General features: G+C 40.4%; 1 protein-coding gene across 5 annotated transcripts in view; it reads left to right on the forward strand.

Moving 5' to 3' along the window:
- PDIA5 (protein disulfide isomerase family A member 5) overlaps window positions 1-27,886 on the forward strand; it is a 163,206-nt gene that overhangs the window by 107,894 nt on the left and 27,426 nt on the right. For 2 of the 5 annotated variants that reach the window (XM_083490363.1, XM_083490361.1), the window contains exons 14-15: window positions 702-832; window positions 12,908-12,978. In XM_083490363.1, the coding sequence (XP_083346489.1) occupies window positions 702-832; window positions 12,908-12,978 (202 nt within the window). Of the gene's footprint in view, window positions 1-701; window positions 833-12,907; window positions 12,979-24,571; window positions 24,743-27,886 lie in introns of those variants that run through there. The other 3 variants (XM_083490362.1, XM_083490364.1, XM_083490365.1) reach the window with 2 other exon arrangements.

A 27,886-nucleotide genomic window follows, 5' to 3' on the forward strand; every position in this document is an offset into this window, starting at 1 on the left:
ACCCTCTACTTTTTGAGCATCTGAGTTTTAATTAACAGTATTTTGCACTTTTATTATCTGTGGTTCTTGAAAGATCATTATAGTAAGTTTAATTAATTTAGCTTCACTGTGGCTTTATGAAAGCGTTTCAGCTATACATACCTTAAATACTAATACGGTGAATAGTGAGAGACTCTCCAACTAGACATGGTTCCCACAGGATGTCTTATCTGTCACAGAGCTACAATTCAGTGGCTGCAAGAAACTAAGTTGCTCTTGGTGTAGTAGGAAACATGTTAAACTCCAGATATCAGGTTCTAATGGTAGCACGATGTCTGAACCCATCAAGCTGTGGTTAATCTTAACTATGCTTTATTAAATCATAATAGGTAGTTTGAAATTAATTTTTTATTGGGTTTGGATAAAACGACAAGCTGATGATGATTGAAAATGTAAGGCAAAGCTTCTGATCTTCTCCTTTGCACCCAACATGGGAAAAGGAAAGGAGAGTGCAAATTCCAAGGCTTCTTGTCAATCATTTCAAACCTGATAAACCATGGTATATCATGATGTCTGAATCAGTTATAAGTAAATGAGACAGGTAACTTTTTTAATAAAACGTTTAGTTTGACAAAGTTCTTCCAAAGAAGGCTTTGGCATTTTGCGTCTATTCTTACCAGTAAAAAAAAAAAAAAAAAGCTAAATCATTATTCAATCTCCAGTCCACAGGCGCCGCCTCCACCTGAACCAACTTGGGAAGAAAGGCAAACAAGTGTAATCCATCTAGCAGGAGAAGACTTCAGGGAATCTCTGAAGAAAAAGAAACACGCTCTTGTGATGTTCTATGCTCCATGTGAGTAGATGTTTATCTGAATCATGCCTCTAATCATGCAAATGCATAGAGTGCAGCAGAAAGAGTAATACCTTTTCAGTGCTTTTGCACCAAACTAGACATGAGTGCATTCTGAGTTTTAGATATGCTCAGAAATGCATCTCAATTCTCTGCCAATTTGACCCTTATGATATTGATTGGGCCAGCACTGTGGAGGAGCCAACTGTGTTGGAAAGGTAGGTCCAACATCAGAACTGTCTCCCTGACATTAGAGAGGGCTCCTCGATACAACCTGTGGCCTCTGGGTTGCTCTCTTCGGCGTGTAGCCTTTGTTTGTTTGAAAGAAAAATAAGAAACTGCAGGTAACAAGCCTGTTCTGCACCAATATGAGCCACTCTGTAGCTGAGAAGAACATATTGGTGTTCTGAACATTTAGTATAATGACTTTAGCTTTTATGTAGAAATATGCTGAGCTTCAAAATTCCTAAATGAATGTTATGGCAATGCTACCAAGCAGTTGAAATTCTAACGCTGCCTTTTAGAAACAATGAAGAGCATAATCCACAATCTGGTTAAGCCCAAATGCTTGCTTAAGCTTTGTAGTTTTAATAACTTCAGAAGGTTTTGCTGGCTGTGTTCCGTGTATGCTAGTTCCATAGTGCACTGAATTGCACAAACACGCTGATGGTCATGTATGCAAGTTCCCCCCGAAAATTATTTCTCCAGTACATTTACTCATAACACTCCTCTGTCCTTCCTTAATTCTAGCAGGACCATTTTGAGGAAAGTGTGTCATGGTCTTCAGTGTCACAGCTACACCACATGTCTAAAGCATATAGCTTCCCCCAAAGAATCATAGGAACTGTTGCTTAATGGTTCTGGGAATTATACTCAGTAAGGGGTAAACTACAGTTCCCAGAATTATTTGAGGGAAGACGTATGGTTTAACTGTCTGGCATGAACCTGACAATGAATTTTGACATGAGTTGTCATATTTCAGAACTGTAAAGTGGGCTGCAGTTGGTTGGATGTGTTTCTTAAAACCTTTGAGATAAAAACTCCACTACGGATCCTAATTTAGTAATGGAAATACCTTTAATTTGATGCTATGATGAATCCTATAACTAATGTATTTACATCTGCTGTAATATTATCATTTCCTGTGCTCATGAGGCTCTGAGACTCTTAAGTTTTATTTCAGAAAAATGTACAAGTGCATGTGGTACCTTTGATATATAATGCACTCATATACGCACAGCCTCTTCTTAATCAAGCACTGTATGGTGTAACTACTGAATATTTCAAATCTCTGCTTGCAGTGAGATACTTATTAGGGAAATCGAACAAATACAAATCATCATGTAGTGAGACGGTTCCTTTTCTCCACTGGTAATGTGCCTTCTGTTAAATTTGATAGATTATCGTTGTTTATCTCTTTCTCAGTCACGGAGCCTCTCGGGGTTTTTATGCCTACCAATTACCACTAACTTGCTTATTTTAGTGCAGAAGGAGAACGACTAAGATGGCCCAGCAAATAATTTTCTTTTCCTATTCAGAGCCGTATCCCAGGTCAGTGAAGCTCCTCAGCCAAGGCCACCATACTGTGTTCAATAAAGAGTTGCAAACGCCTTGCGTGATTAGGGTTTGTTTTTCGATCTGCTTGAACTCTTTGATGCTTTCTAAAGCCTTCAGTTTAATTAGGCGAATAGTTGGTGCAGGTATAATTGCAGCTGGCAAATCCCCACAAATAGTTGCTGAAATGTATAGCATCTTTATCTGAGATCTCATGAAAGATCCCAATGGCTACTTAATAAAACTGCACCTTCCCATTCAGTCACTTTAGGAACTCCTACGATTGTCTATTATTCCCCATTTCAGACATGGGGAAACGAAATAGAAAACCTTCTGAAATAGGACGCTAAGTAGAGGAATAGATTACCCATAGCAGAAAGGGTGAAAAAGGTGAAATGGATTACAAAGTAGGATAGAGTAGGCCTCTTACTATGTGTGTCTCACAATGATAATGATAAATAATAGTCGGGTAATATAACTGGCACACTGTCAAATTTCTTCTCTGTTTCCCTTTGCAATGCCATTTCTGCATTTGGCTTTTTCATAGTACTTGGAGTTTTAACTGCTAGCTGCCCCCATGCCTAAAACCACAGGGCAATTTATCTGCATTCATCAGAGTGCAGTCCATTTCTACCATTTCTACTACCCCTTGTGTGCTTCAACTGGCATCGGCCAGTTGGTGCTTAATCCATGTAAATTGGAAGACTTGTTGCACCTGCACAAAAGAGCCCAGGATATATATACCATCATTAGCATCTAATCCAATGCAGCATCACAAAGCATGTGTTGTGTTGTTGTTGTTTTTAGAAAAATAATATTTATAAATAAATAAATAAATAAATAAATAAATAAATAAATAAATAAAGAGATACTGTCTCCAACAGGGGCCCAACTCTTATTAGTAAGCATGAATCACTGCAACTCCCTTCTTAGAGAAGTTAGACTGGCTCCCTCCTTGCTGTCCTTCTGCTGACTGTGAATACTTCCTTATTCCAATAGGCCTTTTATTGTAATTATTGGTATGTTTTAAACAGATTTTATATATGTATATAGTTTTAATTCTATGTTTAATAGTATTTTGATTATTGATTTCCCCATGTTTTTAGCAGTTCTTGTTTTTATCTGTAAGCTGCCTTGAGGCGGGGAATAAATAAATAATTATTATTAATAATAATCTGAAGAGTAATACAGGTTTCGTTTTACTTTTAAATTTTGTGGCCACCTGCATGAAAAGGATTTCAGTTAGTTACTTGACTATCTAATGAGACAAAAATTGTGTTTAAATAAATGTCAGATACCATACATAATTATGTACCAGTCTTTATTATGTATATATAGCCTTTCCACATGCTACTTTAAACATAATTAAACCATAGTTAAAAGGTGAATGCGCAGCCTTCTGGCTCACACTGCTGAAATCATATGCACTTCACTTCTCCTCCGCTTCTCCTGCTGCTATGGTTGCAAACCTTGGTTATAACTCAGGGTATGTTGGAGAGGAACAAACCATAACTCTGGTTTGAATGAAACACTAAGCCAGACCATAATTTAGCACCCAATGCAGCAGGAGCAGGGGATGGGCAAAGCACCTACAGTTGTAGCACTGTGCAACAGCATATTCATTCACCTTTAAATCATGGATTTAGCTCAGTTGTGGTTTGTGACATACAAACCAAGCCATTGACTAGATGCAAAGGAGAGCATGAAAGCTTCTGCACTGTTGATAGCTCTGAGGAAGGGAGAACTCTGAAAGCGTCCACTTCTCCTTACAAGGATAAGAAAAGCTGCACCTCTTTAATTCTTCCTTTTATTTAAGGACAGGGTAAGCAGGGAATCCTGTAAGCAGGAGTCATTAGCAGTAGTCCAGGAGTGGGGAGCGTATGGTTCACCATATGTTTCTGGACTGCATCTCCCATCACCCCTGATCACTGGACATGCTAGCAGGGCCTGTGGGGAGATGGACTCCAAAAACGTCTGGGGGACTGCAGGTTTCCCATTTCTGCTCTACTCCAATTACAATAATGGTTATATTCCCTAGATTTTTTTTTAAGCCAAAGAACAAGAGTGCTTTCTATTAGTAGAAAGAAGAAAGAAACAAGAAGAAAAAAGTTTGCCTTTCATCCAAATGCTGCATAAGGATGGCAATTGCCAATATTATTAACTTTTTGAATGGCTTCAATTTGCAGACCTCTACAGGGTGCATGGAATTGATGTTTCTTGTAGATGATTTGCAGCACAAAGCTGATATCCACTTCGCTTTATTAATCATAAGAGAAATTTTCAGTTAACTTGAAATAATGATAGTTGGCTTATGAAACCCCTTTAAGAGGATAATTGCAGCCATGATCTATGAGCACTAGATGGAGGGCACCAGAACCTACCCCCTTTACTCCCCTTCTGTTGGCTGCATTTGTATTGAACCAATTAATGCTAAACAACTGCTGTGTTTGTTCCTGAGATAATGATTATCTTTCCCTGCTTTTCAGAAAGCTTTCTTTTTCCAAATTACAAAATTGGACATGTTAAGATATGAATGTTCTGCTTTTTGTTACCTTTCATAGACCCCCCTGGAGAGTGTCAGAATACTGTGATGGGGTGTTGTTAGCAGAATAATGTGCCTCAGGTTTTTAAAATGATTGTTTCTTTATGTAATTTTCTTGCTGCTATAAAGGTACACCTTGGTACCATTGCAAAGTAGCTGTCATGTGCCTCAATACAAGTCCCATTCAGAAGCTCTTGGGGCAACTTTCCTCAACTGATAGTTTTTTTCCTATCCCAAAGTACTCTGAGGCTGCCTCAGCTCCTAGCAACCAGCAGCTCCTGGCCAGCCATGAAAACAACATTCACTGGGGGAGCTTGTAGCCACGACTGCTGCAACAAACAGCTGTGCACACCTTTGGGAGGCAGAGATGTGAGAGGGCATCAGAACAGGGAGGGAAGGAAAGAAGGACAGAGGCCAGTGTTGCCTGCGGCACCCCTGACCATCATTCAAGGCACCCCAGGGTGCCACGGCACACTGGTTGAAAACCACTGGTCTAACCAGATCAGTAGCTGTGTATGGGCCTCTGTATGGATTGCTTGGTTCACACCAAAAGCTATGTGTTTGGTCGAGCTGGAGGGACACGTGCAGTTGGAGTGCCTGCTCACCGTCTCATCCAAGGCAGAGTCAATTGTAGATGCCTCTGCCTATAGTTTGTTTCTTTGGATATTGGTGATGGGGCAGAATTTGCTTTCAGTGACAATTGGTTTGTCCTTAATAGAGCAAACACATCTGGAGAGCATGAGGTTGGTAAAAGTTGGTACACTTTTTCTTTCATTACAGATGGACCCGTGAAATGATTTCCTGCTAGTACAGTCACTATTTAATCCTTGTTCTTCTTGCTCACATGTATTAATTAGTACTTGGGGAGCTGCCCTTGAAAATACTTGTTTCAACATTACTCCTACTCCAAAAGTTATGAGTCAGTTTAATAGACTTGAACACACTAGCAAGGCTAGAAGTGTGGCTAGAAAGCAGCTGTGACACTAAAACCTAAAGATAAATTTGTCAGGTTTTGCACTCATAAAACCTTTTAGTTCTTGTACAACAGGAGTTTCGCTTTAAATATTTAATAACCTTAAATTGTTGCATGTGATTTAATTACCTAAAAGGAGATTACCTTTAGTATGCACCTACGTCAGCTTTGAAATATATGAATGCCTCTCTTTGGCAGACAGTTTAGATTCAGCAATGGAAGGACACCATTTACCCCTGAATGATTCACTTCTCCATTAACATGTTCCTGCTGCCAGATAATTATCAGGCCACTAGATTTTAAAAGTGTTAGGTTTCAGCATATTGATACAAATTCTGATTCATGGTTGTGAGTACAGAGCCCTAGTGACTCACCTTAAATGATATGGGGTTTGAGGCTTGCTCACAAAAGCATATTGCTTCCACGACAATACCTGCTTTTAATGTCATCACTGTGGAGCAGAATTTAGTTCCACCTAGAACCTTAGAGTTAGGGGCAGCCCAAAATGTTTCGGCACCAGAAGCAAAATGCCCCCTGCCACCCCCGTGAGGCTCTGCTGGGCTGCCGGGGGTGGGGGTGGGCTTCCTTCCTGAAACACCCTTCCTGCCCAGCAGCAAAGCACATCCCCTTTCGCTGACTTGGCAAGAGGGGAGGTGTTCCACAGAGCTTTGTCACCAGTGTCTCTCCTCCTCTAGGGGCAACGGAGACTGGCAGCAAAGCTGGGTGGCAGAATGCTGTCCCACACGATTTTTAGGTCCCTCCTCCATAGAGTACAGGGAAGTGTCCCCCCCCCCCCCATCGTGCTTGACTCAGGAGAATATTCAAATGGGATTTTGGAAAATGCACCAATACTGCAAAGTCCAGTCATTACAAAATAAATATATTTAAAATGGGGAACTTCCTTTTTTTAAAAAAAAAACACCAAAACTCTACCAGCTTTATGGAACCAGAATCATAAAATTGGCAAGCTCTTTTTTATTATTTATGTATATTTTTTGATGAAAATAATGATTTTTTTCTATTTAAATGTTTGAGGTTGATTAATATAGAATATAGAGAGCCTTAATAGTGCATCTCCTAGGTTGTAGATTCTCAACCTTCAAATATATATTTATTGTTTGCTGTGATATTCTTGTCCTCTTGTGGCAGACATGGCAGATATTACTGGTAGACATGTCTAATATACATAATATTTTTTAATGTCTACCAGCAAAGTACATGTCTGCCACATATATATTACAAAATCAGTGAAATGAATGCTCTTTGACTCAAGCACCTCTTAGTTCTTGTAAACACTTAGACTAGCAGGTAGATGCTTAATGATTTACTGTCTCTGAATTAGTGAGACTTTTCTTTGATGCTCATGCTTGGCTTTTTCCAGGAAAAAGCCCTTCTTTTTTTCAGAAGAAAATTTCTGTAACATTTTAATATAACATCGAGTACAACCTCATTTATGTAAGTCACTAGGAAGGCATATACAGATGACTGATGATAATTCCCTTCAGTTGGCCATGACTTCCCAAGGGTATCTGGTTAGGAACTGAGAGAACAAAATGCTGGAGTAGCTGAGCCTCCAGCAGCGTTCTTGTTATGTTCTTAGAATCAATGTGTCTCAATCTACCTTTGGAATTCATGTTGGATGGTTCATGGAAGTGACTCCTACGCAGAGTGGTGTTAAAAATTTAATTTTAAAAGCTACATGGGAAACATGGAGCTGTGAGTGTGTTCACAGAGGAAGTTTACCTCTGGATTGCTGCTGGATCTGCCTCCATTCTTGTAGAGTTTGTACCTGACTGGAAGCAGCTTTGTGAGAAATCCTTTTATAGGTTAGGGACAGCTGCACTTCGCTCCTACAATGGTGGTGCAGACAGTATGGAAATTAAGTGTTTTGCTGCTGACATTACTGTTTCAAGAGAGTAAATGCAAACATGTCCTAAGCTTCAGAGTAATATTTGTGCATCAGTGTTCTAGAATGCAGCAATAAACCTTGGTGGTGGTAGGGGGGGGATACACTGTGGCAAGATAAATTACAGTTGTGTGAGGGGTGAGTTTAGGGAAGCAGCTGGCTATAGCTCTCCTGCCATACCAAACAGTGATTCTTTTGCTACTTGGGAACGATAACAAAAGCATGGCCCTGTCCATTTGCAGAAGCAAGCCTCATCTGCATTGTTCAACGAGATGACTTCACAACATTGTTTGGGTAGACTTGTTATTTGAAAAAATACATTTGTGCATTTAATGTAGTTCAGTTTGTCTGCAGCCACAAAATTGCCATGTGCGTGGGCTGTACTATAGCAGGAAAAAAGGGATCTCAGCTGTGGAATGCCATCTTCTCACTGGAAGTAGGGTATGCAACCTGTTGGTATGCAGACTAATCTTTTGAAGTATGGTCCTCCTTATTTATTCTCCCCCATCTATTTTTTTTCCTTAGCAATTTGCACAACATAGGTTTCTTTTACTCCCATCTGCTTCCTGTTCAGAGAGTATTCTTGGTTTCAAAAGGCACTTCCTTTTGCCTCCTTTTAAACCCTTGTACTGTACTCTTCCTTTTTGACGTTTTTGGTTGGCCTTCTTAAAATATGCAAACCATCTGTGCTTTTATATACTGATCTTAAACAGCCCCTACTCCAGATTTGTACTTCTTAAATTCGTCCTTCAGCCTATAATTAATCATCTTCCATGTAAATTTTAAACCTGTCATTTTAATGAGGGGAGCCTCTCTTGGCTATATCAAATCCAGTTGTCTAGTGCTTACTGCAAACCAGCCATGAACATTGCTAGTGTACCACACAGGGCCCTGCCCTTGAAACTTACATGAAAGTCTTCATAATATCCAGGCCTCCTTTATGTCAATGTTTATATCAAGCCAAATGGGCACTCCAGATGTTCCCTTGTTTATATTTAAGATTTTTCCATCATACGTGGTCTATAATTCTGTCCAAAAATGTAGTTTTTTACATGTTTTCATTTCTTGTACTATTCATTTTAATTATTAATTTTAACAGTTTTTAATGATAATTTTAATATTTCTTGTAAACTGTTTATGTTTTACTACAAAAAAGAGATATATAAATGTTAAATTAAACAAAAAAGGGTGGCTCTGATTGCCTGATCCCACAAGCAACTGGACAGCTGCATTATACATGTTCTGAAGTCTTCCAAGCTATCTTTAAAGACATCCCTATACTTGGGCACATTACTTGTAGAGTAGAAGCTGGATTGGAGTTTATTAGTAGATCTCTTGAGTGATTTGTAATGGATTGACAAGGGCTTTCAACTCCCTGCCTATCAGTAGCAACACAAAAGGGCTTCTTCTCTTCCACTCTGGATGCTGAAAGAAAGGCTTGGGGGGAAACCAAGAGTAGATTTTTTTTGTGGAAGGATTTATGAGCTTGTTCTGAAACTGATCACAAATTCCTGGGCTGAGCATGTGCTTAGCCAAGTGGTTGTATGGTATTTTGCACCTCGCTCTGATTGGTGAATCTCAGGGTTCAAGCTTCTTCCCCCCACCCCCCAAGGTAGGTCCCACAAGCATGGCCTGTCCACTTTTGTTACAGAGCATTTCTCTTTTGAAAATTAAAATCTTTCCAAATATATTAATAGATTAAAAATGTGATAGTGGGCGTGACATGGGTGTGGAGAAAATGAGGATGGTGAAAATTTAATCCCTAATGCTTTTTTCAGCCTGCCTGTTTTTTAAATAGAATTAAAGACTGAATTGTGTTTTATCCAGTTTCCTGCACTTGGCAACCCTTGTAAGTTGTAACAGATGAAGTTCTACTGTTTCATTCAATGAGCTTCTTCCCATATCTTTTTTTCTGATGACTTCTTAATTCCTTGAGAATTCAACGCAGGATTCACATCTGTTCTGTTTGGAGAGAGGTTGAAAGCCCAGTAAAAACGCCCCATTGGGTGTAGAAGTTGTGTGGTACATAAAAACTCTTATGTTGACATTTTGAGTTCACATTTGGATGATGTGGTAAAGTGGAAAAAATACCTTTGGCTAAAGGTATACTTATTGTAAAGATAGATCCTGTTGCACTTGAGTAAATTAGTACAATTTTAACATATGAGGGGAAGAAAAGGGTGTAGCATTGCAGAAGTGGCTGTTAAAAGATGACTGTTGTGTATGAAACTATGGCTGGAGACATATATTTTTTCTCCAATTCAAGAAGTTGAAGGTGGCGTGGTGTAAGTATGTATATTTATTCTTTGCTCTGGTAAACATGCTTCAGTCTCAAAAATCTGCAATAGTTGTTCTGTGGGATAATAATAATAATTAATAATAATTAATTTATTTATATCCTGCCCTCCCCAGCCGAAGCCGGGCTCAGCTTAAGTACAAGTATATACCAAGTACAGTAATGCATCTAGCATCCTTCCTTTGTCTTTCCTAGAATCTATTGTCTGTCACCAGCCTTAGTCATTCATTCTACATTATAGAGACAGCTCCTGCAAAATGTTTGTCACTAGGAAAACAGAAACAAATTACTGTTGTCTGAACTTCTGTTCATAGTTATTTTGAATCAATGTCATCTTTTGGAGATGACTGTGATGAGTCAGAATATTGCACAGCATGAAACACATAGCAGGTAAACATGGTAGGATCATCAAGCAATTCTACACATTGACTGATATTGGATTTTCAGATCGGATTTTCAGTAAGATGTTCAGAAAATCTCACAATAGCAAAACACCTAGCAGTTGAATTTTTGTGCATTATAATGTGCATGTTGCTTCTTTAAATGTTATTCTTCTAGTGAGTATGGTTGTAATTTGCTTTGCTTCATAATACACCATGAGGTCTAAACAGTTAAAACCTATTTATTTATAAATGAGTATTTCTGAAGCATTATTTAGTAGCCTGAACTAGCGTAATAGTTCCTCTCGCCATATGAAAGCTAGCTTATGGTTAAGCCTTTGTGCCCAGGAGCCTATAAATTTAATTTGTGGCATGTCACCTCATACAAACAAGGAAAACATCCCTTTTCAGATCAAATGGTATATGTCCTGAAAATCTAGAGGTGGTAAAATTTTGGTATTTTTGAATGCTCCCTGGTTCCTCTGACGTGAGTGTTTTACATGGAAGAGCATTCAGGAACACAATCCTTCACTTCAGGCTGCAAGTGATAAAGTATCAAATTCTACCACCTCAAGTCTACATACCAGAGCTCATAGAATAGCTCTGTCAGTTGAGCATCAAATTTTCTGCTATATATTTTAATGTGCAAAAGAGCCTTTTTCCCTTTGGCTAATCTGTGAAGCAGCTTCCTGGCAGTCTAGCCTGCTTCCCAGCCCTACTGCTCAAGAATTCAGGGGTTTTGCTGTTTAGGTTCCAATGCCTAAGCATTGATAAAGACTCGCTTCAGCTGTCATTTTCCTTTATTATGTGACTTCTGAGAGGAGTTCTGTCAATTCACGCTTGTTTCACCTTCTTTAGTATATTAATGCCCTAGCAGAACCATTAAGGAGAGTGAAATGAAGTAATTGAAATAGTGCTGCCTCTTACTGGGTGTACCTCAGTGCACAATTACTGTTCAAAGAGAAGGGCTTTCTCATTCTCTGAAAAGACGAGAAGCCTTTTTTGTGCCACTCATTGTCCATTTGCGAATAGGTAAAACTAGTCTCCATAAACATAGTCTACTGTTCAGTTTCTGTCTGATCAGGCCTGTTTTGTTCTGTGCTGACCGAGAGGGGAAGAGTGCCACCTATATGTGCATGTGACACAGCTAACAACAGTAAAAGCAACATTTCACAATCCGCTGCTGTTAAGCTGGGGAGGCACTCAGTTGGGCAGCAAGTTCTTTCATTATAGAGAGGTGGGTCTTAATTGATGTTTGGCTCCTGAGCCAGTTTTAGAGTGTGTATAGAAGCAAAATGTAATAGAAGTAGTGTTTATGTACCTTATGTACCAGATGTTTCACCTTCTGTACACAGAGATCAAGGGCTGCCAGGAGAAGGATGCAATGACACTTGTGTAGGTCTAGCTGATAGAAACAGGGAGATTTTAGAGCAGCAAAGGAGGAGAAGCTGTAGCAGTGAAAGCTGTAGGGAACCTAGTCAAGGAAGGAGAAGCACTGGCAAGAGGGACAACTGCTGTAGTCTACTTATGTGAAAGTTGCTTAGAATAAATGTGATGCAAAGCCTTTGAATTAGGAGAGTGAAGAAGAGGGCACAGCCCTCCTTTAAAGAAGAATTATTTGGTTTTCAATTCACATTTCTCTCACTCAAAAGCAATGGCTGTGGTTTCCTCTTTTTTTCCAGCCTTAGGTTTCTATTTATTTTTGTAAATAGAATCTGACGTACTTGTGTGGTGTCCTTTGGTTCTGTGATATGATTGACTGTCCAAATTCAAGATAGCTGTGATAAAAACAAAAGGTTGGTGATTGTAGAGAAGCTAGGAACAGATGGTCATAAACTCCAGCACATGGGGCAAGTACAATAGGACAATGCAATCATCTCCAGTCTAGAAGATATTGCAATGTGGGTAGGAAGATTGCACGGGCATCGCCATCTTTCCCAAGCACCAAGGGGAAACATGCCAGATTTCCCAAACTTCTCACTTTACCCCTCACATCTTCTATAACAAATGTAATGTACAGTTCATAGGTTGGTACTACTAGGCAATGCTGGTGAAATAACCCTGGGATATTTCAGTGAATTAAAATGATGTGAAATTGCACACTTGGTGGCTTTGTGTTTTGGGCCAGCTTCATACATTTAGCTGAATGGTAATATCCTTCATGTAGTGGGGTGGAGACCACAGTTCCAGGTATGTGCAAGCTGAGACCATGAAAATATGCAATGTGTGGGCTGTTATCCGTGATCCTTCCACCCCACTGTAAGATAACGTGTGTATGAACACATGACCCAGTGGTGATGCCCACTCAAGTGGAATCAGATTTGCACACTCCCAAAGCCTCATTTGCCACCATGTGCAGCTAGACTGAATATCTAAGAACATCTAAACTAATTTGATGATTAATGTTGTTTTTCTCTTAATCTGCAGGGTGCCCACACTGTAAAAACTCCATCCCCCATTTCACAACAGCTGCAGAACTATTTAAAGAAGATCGAAAGGTAATCCCATTTTGGATTGTTTCTAAGGTGTTATGTAGAACATCACAGCCATCCTTTTCTGCTAACAACTTTTATCCAGGTTTTAAAATGGTGAAATGCTGGGCTTGTGCTTTAAAGCAGTGACAAAACAACTGAATAAATTAATCTGTCATCTAAAGCGAAGGCAGTGAGCCAGGGGTGGATAACCTGTGGCCCTCCAGATGTTGATGGGCTCCAACTTCCATCAGCCCCAGCCAAAATATGCAGTGGTCAGGGATGATGGGAGTTATCATCCAGCAACATCTGGAGGGCCATAGGTTCCCCATCCCTGCAGTAAGCTAACAAATTCCACTCATTTCTCCTAATTTGTTGCTTAAATAAATGTGGTTTGGTTCATGTTACTCTCCCATGATATACTACTTTTTCTCTCTCTCTTCAGTCTCAACTTGAGACACACAGTTCATTTCAAACTCAAAAGGCCAAGATTCAAAGAAGGGAAATACGACACCTGAGAAACTCTGGAGCTTCACTTCCTGCTGTTAGTGCAGCTGATCCTGCTGCTGAAAGAGACCACCTGCTTTTCAGGTTGTCCTTATTAATCAGTGGACCTTCCATGGCTTGATGCAGAATTGGCTCAACATGTACAGACTTTCTCAGATAACTCTTCAGGATGGGGGGAATCTCACTCTCCACCCAAAAAACCCCTGTCTTCTACCACATAATTCAGTGCCTTATTCATTGGCCCTGCTAACTTAAGTTTCGAGAGAGAGGTAAAAGGCCTCCAGGCGTTCATTTTAGAGCTCAGATAACCCTGATCAAGATTGTGGATGCTCCCCATCCTGACTGAGCAGCTGCTTATACGCCTTCTATTAAGCCCTCTAATTTTAGTTTTTAGCTATTCTTTTACTACCTTATAGGGTAGTAACAACTTTGTTTGTTGATCATGTAACTAGAAGTTTTACTGAGGCCAGTAAAAAAACCCCAAACCCACTCAGGTAAACTTTGCAAAGAGTTGTTTAAAAGGGCAGGACTTATTTAAAAGGAACAAAAAAAAGGTTGCGAGGAAGTACTCTAGCAGGTACACTTTCCTTCCCCAAGACTTTATATTAAATGCATATTAGATGCATAGCATTTTGCTACCAGAGATAGGAGCTGAACTAGAGCAGGTCTCATAACTGCAGCCTTATAGGCTGAGAGAAGGAACTGGGCATCACAGCTTACCCCTTCAGTAGCAAGAAACGCAAAGAACAAGTTGCAGTGAATTCACTTCTCTCCTACTTTTCATGAGGTTCTTTAGGAGGAATAATGCTGCTCCCAAGATGCAACTCCCTGTCTATGGGCTGTGCCTCAGAAAGCATGATTCCTAGTTGTGCTGCAGAGCCAACACCTCCTCACACAAATAATGGTGGGCAGGGGGCACCTGGAAATGATTTCTTCGGCCTGGGGAGTCAAGTGTTAAGTTTATGAACCCAGAGAGAACATTTGGATAGATGGGTGGGTGGATGGATTGGACTCCTGTGAAAGGCTCGTTACTATCTGAGGACGGGAAGAGAGAGGGAGAAAACGGATTGTTTTAATTGATATATTGAAAAAATGAAACATGGCTGACTTACTTTTTAAAGAATGTTTTGACTGGCTGATATTTACTTTATGGGTCTGCTTCTTGACTAAGATACTGTAGAATGAATAAATGAATAAGGTCCTGACCCTTTTAGTGTGCACCCAGCTTCCCCCTGCCCACACCATCAGTGCTAAGCAATGCATCTACTGCATCTTTATTAATGAATGAGGGAATCCTTGAAGCAATTTCTAAATAAACAAAACCATTTATTCCTTCAAATAAAGCCTTCCACACATGAGATGCCATTTATTCCTTCAAATAAAGCCTTCCACACATGAGATGCTATTCCCCCCATGGCTGCTGTGTGTGTTTGTGTGTGAATACCACAAACTTGGGAGAGGGAATTATGTGGGTCATTATCAACCAATGAGATCCCTGCCAGGATGTCTGTGTGCTTAATATCAAAGAATGCTGCTAAACAGATGGGTGAAATTCCACATGCTCAATCCTTCCGCTGGGTAAAATGTCTGATTGTTCAAAAACTGCTGAAGATTGAGAGAGGGTCTTTTAGCCCTCGAGACGATGATTGATGGATGGAACCCTTATTTCAGCCAGTGGTAGTTAACAGCTAAAGTGCCATGGTATAAAATTTAATGAGGTGGAACCAAAGTTCAAATTGAGAATATTGAGTTTGGTGGGGGTTCCTCAAGGCCAGGCACACAGGGAAAACAGCTTTGTTTTTCCCCCTCTTGACTTTTCAAGGTGGTAGAGATTGATAATTTTGGACTCCTCCTTCAATCATACACAATCCAATTCTGCTGAAGTACTTCTTGTGGTCTGCTAATGTCCTTAATGGATAATTTACAGAGGCTGTAGCACAGCACAGGAATGCAAGTGCTAGATAATTTCTTTGCAGCTACTTCTTTTTTTAACAATTATTTTGTAAAGTTTACACAAGTGTCTTTGCGGACTGATTTCTCTGTAGTTCACTACAGAGAAAGTGAACAGGGCTCCAAAATAACTGCTCTAAAACCCAGTAAGGTTTAATTTAAAAGAAGAAGAACAAAAGGCTAGACTTTCAGTAGCTTGTTTTCTTTGATATTTCATATCTGTGAACTTTTACTCTTCCTGCAGTATTTCAGAGGAGGTTTTTCTTTCTGTCTAAGGATGTTTTCCTATTTATGGTTTCAAATGATGACACCAGGTCAGAGCTTTCATATCACTCACATCAGTAGAGAATGCATTTTAGTGGAGGCATTTTGCATAAGGATTATCTAGTGATGAAATCAATTCTGTTCCTGCAGAAGGCAAGATGGATCCGTGCCCCAACCTTGCTGGATTCTTTCAGCAATCAGCTATCATTTGGCTCTTTCCCTCCCTGAACTGTTTCCATCCAAGCTGATCATTTTTAAGAACTGCCATGTAGCTTTGATAATTTGGGCTTGTTTGCTGCTCCCACCTCCCACCTCCCTTTTTGCAACGTATCTTCTAAATTGTCATCCTGTGGGGAGGGACTGTCAGTGTGTACAGCACTTGGCAAATTCATGCTCTTTATTATTTATTAATTTTAACAACCAAAAATTTGAATTAGTTCTAAGTGTTCCAAACTCAAGATGCCATTGTAAAATGTTTTCTGTATACAGTGGTACCTCTGGTTACGATCATAATTCGTTCCGGAGGTCCGTTCTTAAGCTGAAACCGTTCTTATCCTGAGGCATGCTTTTGCTAATGGTGCCTCTGGCGCGCAACTTCCGCTCGCATCCTGGGGCAAAGTTTGCAACCAGGAGCAACTACTTCCGGGTTAGCGGAGCTCGTAACCCGAAGCGTGCATAACCAGAAGCGTTCGTAACCAGAGGTACCACTGTGTACATAAGCATGTGTTGGAAAGATGCATGTCTTATACAGATACAGAAGAAGCCGGCTCATTAGGGTGAATGGCCACTGCCCTATTAACCTTCATGTACCCTCAAGCAGCTTTCTTTCTTTCTTAAAACCAGTCATGGGGTGTCTGTGCCTGCCACTGGCTCTGGCTCCACCTACTACTTGGTTTCCCTGTCTTCAGCTTTACAGATCCAATGGGCACCAGCCATCATAGTACAGATCATACGTCATAGTACTCTCTAGTGAGACTGAATTAGGTTTGGTTCCCTGAAGTTGGTGACAACCATGAGTTTTGTCACAGCCATGTTATATATTAAACAGCCCTCACAGTCAAGTGTGGGTTGATCTCCTGGAAATCCCCTTGTGCCTTCTACCAGGTCCCTGCAAATCCCAAGACGTATCGAGGCTCCACGGTTAGCTTGGCCAAGAAGCACTGTATTTATGATGTATAATACTTAACAGAAATAAAGCAACAGCACAGTCATTGTCAGGGAACAGAAGATTTGCAATACGCCCCATGCAGAACCCAACCTTTAAGTCATTTGGCAACAACATCCTTTTCTGTGTAAGCAGAGATTTGTCATCTTTAGTTGACTACTTTCTAAGCTATTCTTTTCCCGACTGAAATGTTATCCTTTTTAAAAGAACACTTAGGAAGGGGGGAGAAATTAAAAACCTGCCCTTTTTCATTCCTTTCCAAAATCAATGTTCAGTTAGTTATTCACTTCCATTTTCATAACAAAAGTCAATATTTGCTCCTGCAGAGATTTATTTCCTTGAATCAATAAGCTGATGTGTGGTGGTACATATTTTAATGGGAGAAAGGCCAAGTGCTCCTGCAGGAGACTTCTATTATTACAGGCTCCTGTGGTAGCTAGAAAGCCAGTCCGTGAAAAGAGGGGGGAAAGGCTGGACAGAGGTGGGTGGGTGGGTGTGGGTATGGGTGTAAACCAGAGGCACTTCAAGGTTTGAGACTGCACCGAGCCAGGGGTCCTCTGCAAAAGGGCCTACACTGCTCTGGTCATTTTTCCCTGGCCCACTGCTTTCTCCTACCTCCACTTCTATGATGGTGTCCCCCTTTCTGCTGCCTCACATTTTAAACCTTTTGGTCAGCAGGGCCGTTCTTATCTGCTGCTGCTACTCCGCTTGTGTTTTCTTAAAAAACCTTTTTGACCAACCAAGTGGCTAGTGCTGTGTATCACTTTACTGGCTGAACTTCCAGCAGCCTGCCATTTGCAGCTGGAGGTTGATGAGCTACTGGAACCTGGGTTGCACAGTGATTTGCTTCATAAGGCACAGTGCAGTTTCCTCCTCCGCCCACAATCAACTGCTCCTCACTTTATAGTGTCATCTGGGGAGTGGAGAGCGTAGCGTGTTTTTGCTCAGTTACCCACCCAAGTACAGGGACTGTGGGGGCCTGAACTTTGGCCCTGAAGTCTGCATGTAATGGAGTCATTTAAGCGAAGTGAAGCTGAGTATGTAGTTAATTCTTTGCCGTTTGCTCATTTGAGTTCGAATAATCACTAGCAGAGGCTTGCTCGAATTGCTAGACCAGGAAGGAAATCTGGTTGAAGAGTCGAGGTGTAAAACCCTGCGACTAAAGATGTAAGACAAAAAGAAATATTGATTATACTGTACTGTATAATATCTCTTTTTTAAAGTGCTGAAGATGAGTACTCCTCAGGATTGACAAGCCGTTGTAATAACACACTGACCCATTTCTGAGATCACACATGACCCCATTAGACTCCTGGCTACTACCCAATTCTGACTTCATGGCAGAGGCCACCACCCATGGATAGGTGCCGTGTGCAACTTCCCTCTTTCAAAAAAATACTCCAGGTGTTCTGTTGAACAATTCTGAAAAGGAAATAGCACTGCACAGGAGTTAAAAAACAACAACCCTAAAGCTAGTCTATATTTATTTGTAATTTCTAACACACTCAAAATCACTTTTAAATTTTGCATTTACCTTGTATTATCATTTCATTCCATGCTCCTCCACATTTTTACTCCAACACACCTTCAGAAGACAACTGATTTATACATAGTTGGCTGTGGGATGGTCAAACTATAAAACTGAATGCTAAAATCTGGTGGGGAATCTGACAGGCAAGGATTTCGTAAGGATTCCTTAAAAAGGGAGGGAATAATTGCAACGTGTTGACGGATCTGACCGCTTTAACTTGCTTTATTATGATGTACCAAGCAAGTGATGACCATAGAGTTGCAGTAAGGCCAGAACTGAATAGTTTTGGCAACTATGAGGCCTCACCCCCATTCCACTTCATTGGTAGCTGTTTTCAGGGTTAAGGAAAGATGGATTATGACCATGTCATATCATACAATTACTAGAGCCCTATTCAGGGATCCAGTCTTGTGTGTAAAACAAAACATGAGAATAAGGGTTGATGTGTTGCCAAGACTAACCCACTCTCTCAATAGTTTTGAGCCCTCCACAAGTATGAAGACAGGTTTGACATGAGGAGAAATGTCTACATGAGGCTCCCCACACTATTTTGAACCCTGAACAATCAGGATTATTAATCTTGTGGCTAAGGTCCATGAGTACAAGAGGCTGCCTCCCTCAGGCCCTTGCCCTCACACTTGTGTAGAGTTGACATGCCAGAGAGGGTGGGGCTTGGCAGAACACCTAATTTCTCTTCACATGCTTGTTTGCAAGTGAGGGGATTCAGCACCCAAATCAGGTTTATATTATCAGAGAAAGTGGGGGGTATAAAGTGGCTGCTTTTGACAGAAGACATAAATGTAATAAAATAGCTAGTTCTGGCCTCAGACTCAAATGTATATTGCCACTTGGAATACAGATTGAGTGTTTTAACCGCCAGTTATATCAGCTGTCAGTGATACAAGGGATCATGTAGATACAAGTGCATTTAAATAATATGAAGCACTCAGATACTATAACAACACGGGCCAAAGACGTCTCACAGTTGCATCTATAAATCACTCTAGAACAGAAAGCTGTGTTTTACTGCTCTCCTGGAATATGTTTCGCTTGAAGAAGTCATGATATGAATAGTGCTGAAAATGGTTCTCCAACTTATTCTTGCAAATCCCACAGAGGCAGGGACTTACTAGCTGCAATTTTCAGATAAGGCACTGAGGAACTGACAGTTTAATGTTCACATTTCAAGAAACTCAACATCTCCTTTTGAATCTAACAACGTGAATGACGATGGGTTTTTTTTTAGAAGCTACAATAAACCATCTATTTTGAACACAAAGAAGTGGGCAATCTTTTTGATTTTTTTTTTAAAAAACACAGCATAGCTGGTTTGCTTTAATTCTTACCACAGCAGCTACTGTTCAAATTATATCAGCCATTGGTTCTAATCCAAGGCCCAGGTATAAACAGTGTACACACAGACACACACACACACACACACACACACACACACACGTAGGGAGGGGATTCCCCAGTCTCTTCACTGTCATTACACATGTATAGTGTCTTCAGTGATGAAAATGAATGGAGAAGCCCCTAGAGCACCTTCTGTGGATAAAAGTAGTAGTCTTAAATTTTCAGTGCTCTTCAGTTGGTTTATTTCCACTTAAGAGTTCCACAAAAAAGAAAAAGTATACTTGTCACTTCTCCCGCGACAGCTTTATTCATACAAGGTGCCCATCCCTGATTTTCACCAATTCCCCCATCCCACTGATGCGCCTATATCACAACCCATGTCTTTCCTGAGTGCTTCATATTATTTAAATTAAAACTGGAAATTGTAGAAGGCACAAAAAGTATATATTTCCCACACAAGGGGACTTTTCGGCGGGGACAGGGCAGAAGCTGCATAAATCCCCATTTGTTGTGCAAAGTTTTAAGAGTCCAGATTCATAGGATTGCCATATTTCAAAGAGTAAAAACCAGGACACCCCAAGCTTCTTTTTAGGAAAATCTGAAAGTTGTTGAGCTCCCCCCCAAAAAAAAAAACCTCCAGAAAACCCAAAAATGTTCAGTTTACTTGACTTGAGAGCCATGACATACCAATGCCTTCCAGAAATGCCACCCCCCCACGTCACTTGCGCTTTTGAAATCCCGGTATTGTTCAGATAATTCCAGACATATGGCAGCCCTAGTTTTACAAATAAAGCACTGCTAGGAGTTGCTTCTTTTCATTTTCCAATGTCATTTTCCCCCCTTAAAAAAGTCTTTTTTTAAAAAAAATTGCTGAATTTGTTTACTCCTCACTTGATCATTTATTCTTCCATCAAGGCCATAAAAACTATGAGGGAAATTTATTTCTGTTTCACCTCTGAATTGGTAACCCAAAAGAAACCTATTTCTGTGGAAATATTGCTGACATCTGACTGCCTTGAAGGCAAACAAATGTGTATATATTTGCAGCCAGTTCCACTTTCCATTGGCCTTCTGGGATACCAATTGTGAAAAATATTTATTCATTTTCTATTTAATATATATTCACTGGGGAGCAGTGGAAACAAAAGCTGCTAATGTAGTATGTAAATCAAATGATTTTAATCCACTTAATATGGTGACGCTTTGCTGTTGTTGATTAACACCTCCCAATTATCAGGGGAATAGCAAAGCAGTTGGAGTAAGATTAGCAAAATCCCTATACAAATAAATGGTTTGATGTTTTCAGGCCACTTTAACATCATCACAACCAGACTATGCACTTGTACAATACAAGATCTCAGAGTGGCAAAATTCACAGGTCTTGGAGGTGCATACTGCCTCCTCTTTTGCATCTCACCCTTTATTTCTTGATTTTTATGAAAAGTTAGCAGAACATTTCTTCCCAAGGACGTTGCTGGAGAGGAATTTATTATTTTTCCTATGGTAAACAAATAAATAAATAAATAATAATAATAATAATAATAATAATAATAATAATAATACATTTCAAAGAAACTTCTCATTTAGACAATAAAGGCTATAGGCAGTGCAGATAATGTTTTTATTTTTGCAACCAATGTTACAAAAGCCATATTGAAATCAGAGTATGTTTCAAATTTACGTTCTTTTTCAGGGGAGTTGTGAAATTATAATAAAAAAACCTGCTAAACAGCCAGAAAATCATCTGCTGATAAAACTTCTAACCACCACTGTGATAAAGCATCAAGAAAAATATACATATAAAAATATATGGCATGAATGCAAGTTATCAAAAGTTCTAATGAAAAGTAATTATTAATAATTGTTTACACCTATATGTCCATTGCCGGGGGGGGGGGGGAACTAAACACACAAAAATGTTTAAAATGTGAAATTTGTTTCCAGTTGCATGCCATTTTCCTCCCCCCCAATTCAATTTAGCTATTCATTGTCCAAAACACCTTTTTCTATAAAGAACAAAGTTTTCTAACCAATAGGCAAAAAAAGAAGATTTCATTTGAGCCAGAGCACGTCACAAAATATCCCTAACCACTGCTGCTACCTGATTAACCAGGGGGTAAATTCAGAAGCATCTGTATGGTAAAATCATGCATTAATGAGTACTTCATTCATCGCTACATACCTTAGACCACTTCCTCTCCTTTTGTACCATCGTGCAATTAACCAAGAACAGCTTTCTGACGGTATCATTCGTGTGCTCAGTTTGAAGAGCAAGACGGAAAACTCTTTCCCTAGAGGTCTGTGAAATTCCAGGGCTGAATGCTTTCCAGAAGAACTGTAAAAAATTCTTTTCAGGTTGGCGTTCAACAACTAGGGTTGAACAGGCATCTGATAAAATGTAATTGGGTATTTTGTCAATATACTCCTCTTTTTCTTTTTAGCTACTGATACTTGCTCAAGGACCTTGAGAAGGAATAGGATAGAAAATGAACTAAATAAATAATATTTAGATCGCCTTGTCCCATATAGGTCTACTCGATCAGCAGAACTGGCACGGTTACAGGTGCTGCATAATATTCATTCCACATTTGGAATAAATCAGTCTTTTAGTGTGGAATGCCCTGCCTATTGACATCAGACAGGCACATTCATTGTATTTTTTCCAGTACTTGCTAAAAACATTACCCAGATATGTAGAATGTTTGCATGTGTTTTAATCTGTTTTTAGCTTATCACTGATTTTAATTTTATTTGAATTTTAAAATAGTTGTTTCTACTGATAATTGCATTCCTTTTGTAAACCACCTTGTGTTTTTTGAGGGTGTTTTTTACAATCAAGCAGTATATAAATTTAGGCAGTATATATATAGCTTACAAACTTTTCTCAAATTAAAAGAGAGTGAGAATCTTAAGCATTAAATCATAACATAAAGAAGCAAATAACTATTTTGAGGAAATGATGCAATGGCTCAGAAACACTAGGAGTCTCTTTTTTAATGCAAAGCTCACTTCTGGGTTTTAATATTTGTGCACTAAATCTTGGCTGTACCACTTGTAAATTTTGACCTGGGTATTTTTGCTTACTCACACATCTGTGTTACCTGTGAGATGGCCAAGGGTGAATTCAAGTGACAGTAAAGTCAGCAGTGGCCGCTTAAAAACTGCTGGGTGATGGCTCTAATTGCATGATGAAATGCAATTATTTATCACATCTGGTTACATGAAACCCAGCATCACTGCTTCCCTGTTGTGGGATATTCGCAAAACTGGTTGACTTTTCCATGTGGAAAGTTGCTAAATGGGTGTTAAATGATGTTTGGATCCACCATGAAGTGCTGTGTGAAATAGAAATAGATTAAAATTGAGTTGTTTTCAGTGATGCAGCCTAGAATTCCAAGGCCAGCTTCAATGCATGTGAAGTACAAACCTAAATTGGCTTTTAAAAAACGGGACCTAATGATGTGAATTATAGTCAGTGCTCTTTCTTTTCTTTTTTTAATAGAAAAATGGTTCTGGAACTCACCATAAAGTTGTTATAATAAGTGCCACACTTTTAACATTTGTGGAGGTGGTGTGTGTGTGAAAGTGCTGGTACTGTGTACCCTTGAGTACCCCCAGAAAAAAAGGACTGATTACAGTAATTCTTAAACATTATAAAAGGATTTCTTGGTCCCAATGATAAAAAACCACGGGTATGTACTTTGCTCAAATCAACAGGAGGCTGAGCAGGATTTACTACACACCAACTGGATATCTTAAGAGCTACAGTGTTAATTAGATAAGTAGCAGCCTTCCCTATAGTGGCTTTTTAAAAAAGAGAGAGAGACAGAGAAAGAGAAAGGCAGCTATTTAAAAATGATGGTAATTGCTGGTTGCTTCTGATCTCTTGGGCACATGCTTATATAAGTTCAGTTTGAGTGAGCTTATCTTTATTGTGTAAATAATATTTCTTAAGTCTGGGGACATGCCATGTGCTAGCATTCGTCTTAATGTTAACACTCAAATGATAGTTGGTGGCTTGTACATTTCTGTTGCTGGGATCATTTGGTCTGCTACTGTCGGTAAGTGGAGCTGGGCAAAGCTATCTTGTGGCTCAAAAATAAGCCATTTTCATGCAAAATATGTTTTTAAAATGTAATGGCTGACTTCCCTGCCATGCCAAATTTTAATCCATTACTGCTCCCACCCTCTGATATCCAAAAAGAAGAGGACTTTCCTGGACACAGGAAATATTCACAACCATGTACTGAGGGGCCTTGCAAGCCTCCATAGTTTCTTCCTGTTGGTGGCTACCATTTGTGCAGACAGTACAGATTGTTTGTTCAGACAGTAGTGAAAGCCTTTGGCAGCCAGGAAAGCATGCATGTCTTCATAGATTCTGACTGTCAAAGACTCTGATTGTACTGCCATGAGAGGTCACTGCTGGCTGCATGAATCTTTTGACAGGCAGACATGAACAATCTAGGACAATCCTTGCCAGGCTAGCAAAGGTTTGCTACAAAGGTTTCCACAGCCTCCACAGTTCAGATGATTCACATGAATGGCTAAGGAAGCGCCTTGACCTCAGGCTTCAAGAAATCTTGAGCATGCATCACCTTCCAGGACTTCACCAGCAATTCTACTTCTTAATAGTAGTAGAACATACAGTAGCTATTTCATCAACTGGTAGTGTTATTAGTGCACTTTCTCTTGCTTGATTTGTTAGGTTTCTGGCCAGGGGATGTTACCTCCTGTTTCTCTGCTTGAGGCAAAATAAAAAGTGCCACCACCTATCTTCTCCTGCTGATGCCAGCCCTTCACCAGATCTCATTTTATTTTTCCTTCTAATATAAATCTTCCCTTCGTAGAGAAAGGTGTAGGATAAGAGTGCACAACATCTTTCTTCTTGATGTTGTTGGACATGCTGACTGAGGCTGATGGGAGCTGGAATCCAGCAACACCTGAAGGACATCACACTACCTAGCCCTACTATGGGAAATAATAACAAGTATGGACTCAGCCTAAATAATGCTGCTAGTTGTTCATAAGCTGGTTATTGGGAGACTTTAAGGGGTTATAAGGGACGCGGGTGGCGCTGTGGGTAAAACCTCAGCGCCTAGGGCTTGCCGATCACATGGTCGGCGGTTCAAATCCCTGCGGCGGGGTGAGCTCCTGTCTTTCGGTCCCAGCTCCTGCCCACCTAGCAGTTTGAAAGCACCCCTAAGTGCAAGTAGATAAATAGGTACCGCTTTATAGCGGGAAGGTAAACGGTGTTTCCGTGTGCTGCGCTGGTGCTGGCTCGCCAGAGCAGCTTTGTCACGCTGGCCACGTGACCCAGAAGTGTCTCCGGACAGCGCTGGCCCCCGGCCTCTTAGTGAGATGGGCGCACATGACTGGCCCATATGGGCAGGGGTAACTTTTTATGGACTCAGCCTAAATAATGCTGCTAGTTGTTCATAAGCTGGTTATCGAGAGACTTTAAGGGGTTATAATGCCGCTGGGAAAATTAAGAGATGGGCTGAGGAAGGGTTTACAAAGAGTGTATAAGGAGACTGACTGAGCTTTTCCTCAGTTGGGTTGCACGCTTCTCTGAGCTTTTGCGCGCTCTCTCTCTCTCTCTCTCTCTCTCTCTTATTTTGGCTCAGGGACTGCGCCGCTTCATTATCCACAGAGAAGGAGCATTTGTCAGTTAAACGTTTACAAAGGGTTCCAAAGGGCCAGTCAGCTGTGTTGGGACAATCCCATTGAGAACGTACACTTTGAGTGGAAATGACAATCCTAAGTGGAAATAACTTTAACTGTCACATGCCAGCTGGGTATGCCTAAAGGAAGTAAACTGGCTTTGCTGCTGCCAGCCAAGATACTGGCCAGCTTGCCTAACCCAGCAGATGAGTTTGCATTGAGAAGTAAGCAACACTTGCTCCCTGCCCAGCAGTAGATGGCTCTAGAGCAAAAGAAGAGTCAAAGGCAGCAACAATTCAAGCAAGGGAGTAATTAGGTGGAGCACAGAGTGAACAAATGGAATAGAAAGAAAATGACTTGTCCAGAGCTGTTAATAACTAGTAAGAATGCCGCTGTAGGTGCATGTGTAACGTTTACTGCATATCACCAGGAAGTTAGAGGTCATAATGGAATATTAAATGACATTTAATTATGGGACTGCGGCTCAATAACAGCCCGGAAGGCAAGAGGGGGGTATTATGAGCAGATAGTCTAAAAGAAGCAGTGTAATGGAATCTTAAATTTTAAAACTGCATTAAATTTCCCTTCAATAGATTCTAGCCAGCAGTCACAATAAAATTAAAGTAGAAGGCTCCCATATCTGTATTTAAACGGGATTAAAACTGAACAAATGACTTTTCTACAGGAATGAGCCTGGCAGATGTAGTGAAGCAAATGTGTATTAATAGCAGTATAGTCTTAGAAAGTGCTGTTGCGGTAGTGTTGACCTATCAGTGTCCGCTAAAGGCAGAAGGATCATCTAGAGAGCCCTAGTGAGAGAGCAGAGCATTGTAGGATAATTCTTAGGAATTAACATTTGCCAGGCCTTTTCCTGAGACATAATGTAGCAGCTATAATGAAGTCTGTTGAGGCAGCATATGATAATACTTTGCATTACCTTTCAAATGTATATTTCAAGTATATCTTTTTTTATTTAAAAAATGTGTTCAAAGGAGCTTAATGTAATCTCAGTAATCCTTTGGTGGCCTTGGAAGATAGGCCAGTTTTATGCCCCTGTTTTAGAAGGTAAGCTGACCTGACAGAATAGTGGCTTGTCTAAGGGTATGTGGTAAATTTGTGGCTCAGGTAGGATTTGATCACATTCTTAGCCACTGTCTCATACTCACATGTTAGAACCCAGTCATGTAGCATATAATACCTATGTGTTAGGACTTTGCCTTGGGTTCTGAGTAATCTGCATCCAGCCCATCTTATAGCCAGCCTCTAGGAACTGAACCCATGCTCCTGAACCAGGTACATTATTTCTGTACGTTGGTTCAGTGTTGAGGTTTCCCCATCCTATCCCTGTCACTTGGATTCTGACTATTCCACTGATGGTTTAGGAATAGTGAGGGTTGTGGGTTGGACTTGGACTGGGGAGACCTGGAGTTCAGTCTCTGCTCATCCACAAAGCTCTTTGGGTTGCATATCACTGGGTGGAATCCATCTGTTGCTCATGCGCTCACAGAAGAGCTCTTGATTTAGCAGAGGTCTGTCCACCAGCAAAAGAGGAGAGCAGGCAATTCCCCACCCCCTGCTACCTGCAGGCGAAGGTGTTCTCTGAAAATCTGTTCCAGATTGTTGGGGGACCCTCCAGAACAGGGGGGAAAGTGGTATGCAAGTCTACATGAAGACAGTGGAATCAACAGAGATCCCCTCACCCTTTTCATTAGCTGATGCCTTGATCCAAAGCTCTTCTTTCAATGCAAGGGCACTTGTTGGATTTCACCACCTCTCAGCCTTACGTTAAAGGATGAAATGAGAACATCTCATTTATGCCAGCTTGAACTCAGCTGGGGGCAAGGTGGAGGTAAAATGTAGCAACTGAATAAGGCACTATGACGAAGCTACAGGAATAGCTTGGCCTCAGTAATCCATGCTCTGATAACCTTTCATTTTTATTCCTGCGATACATACTATGCAGGGCTGCCCTTGAAGACCACTTGGAAATTGCAGCTGGTCCGAAATGTGGTGGTTCATCTCTTGAGCAGAGTCTCCAGTCAGAATAATCTTTCTCCAGTTCTTAAATATTTGCAGTTGTTTCCAATCCATTTCCACTCTGAATTCAAAGTTTTACAAATGGCATAAAAAGCCCTGGATTACTTGCATGAGGGAAATCCTCTTCCGGTATGTGGCAGTCCAGGGAGTTCAGATCCTCTATGGAGGCTCTCCTTAATGTCCTAACCTTGGGAATTACACGTAGGCAATCCTTTCCCCTGGCAGCATCCCTGCTCTGGAATGCCTTCCCATCCACTGTTTAATCTGTCTGTTTGTTTGGAGCTTTGGCCTGCTTAATGTGAAACTGTTCACGTCCTGTTTTTATTGTGCTTTGCTGTGACTTTAAATGAGATTACTTTGTCTTATTGAATATCATTGTTGCCTGCCCAGAGAATGTTTGGATGTAGAGCAGGAGATCAATGAAACTAAGTACAGTACGTAGATAGATATCTAGTTGTTCTATG

This window comes from Podarcis liolepis (genome assembly GCF_965112155.1).
Source record: "Podarcis liolepis genome assembly, chromosome: 1".
In the NCBI taxonomy this organism is placed as follows: domain Eukaryota; kingdom Metazoa; phylum Chordata; class Lepidosauria; order Squamata; family Lacertidae; genus Podarcis; species Podarcis liolepis.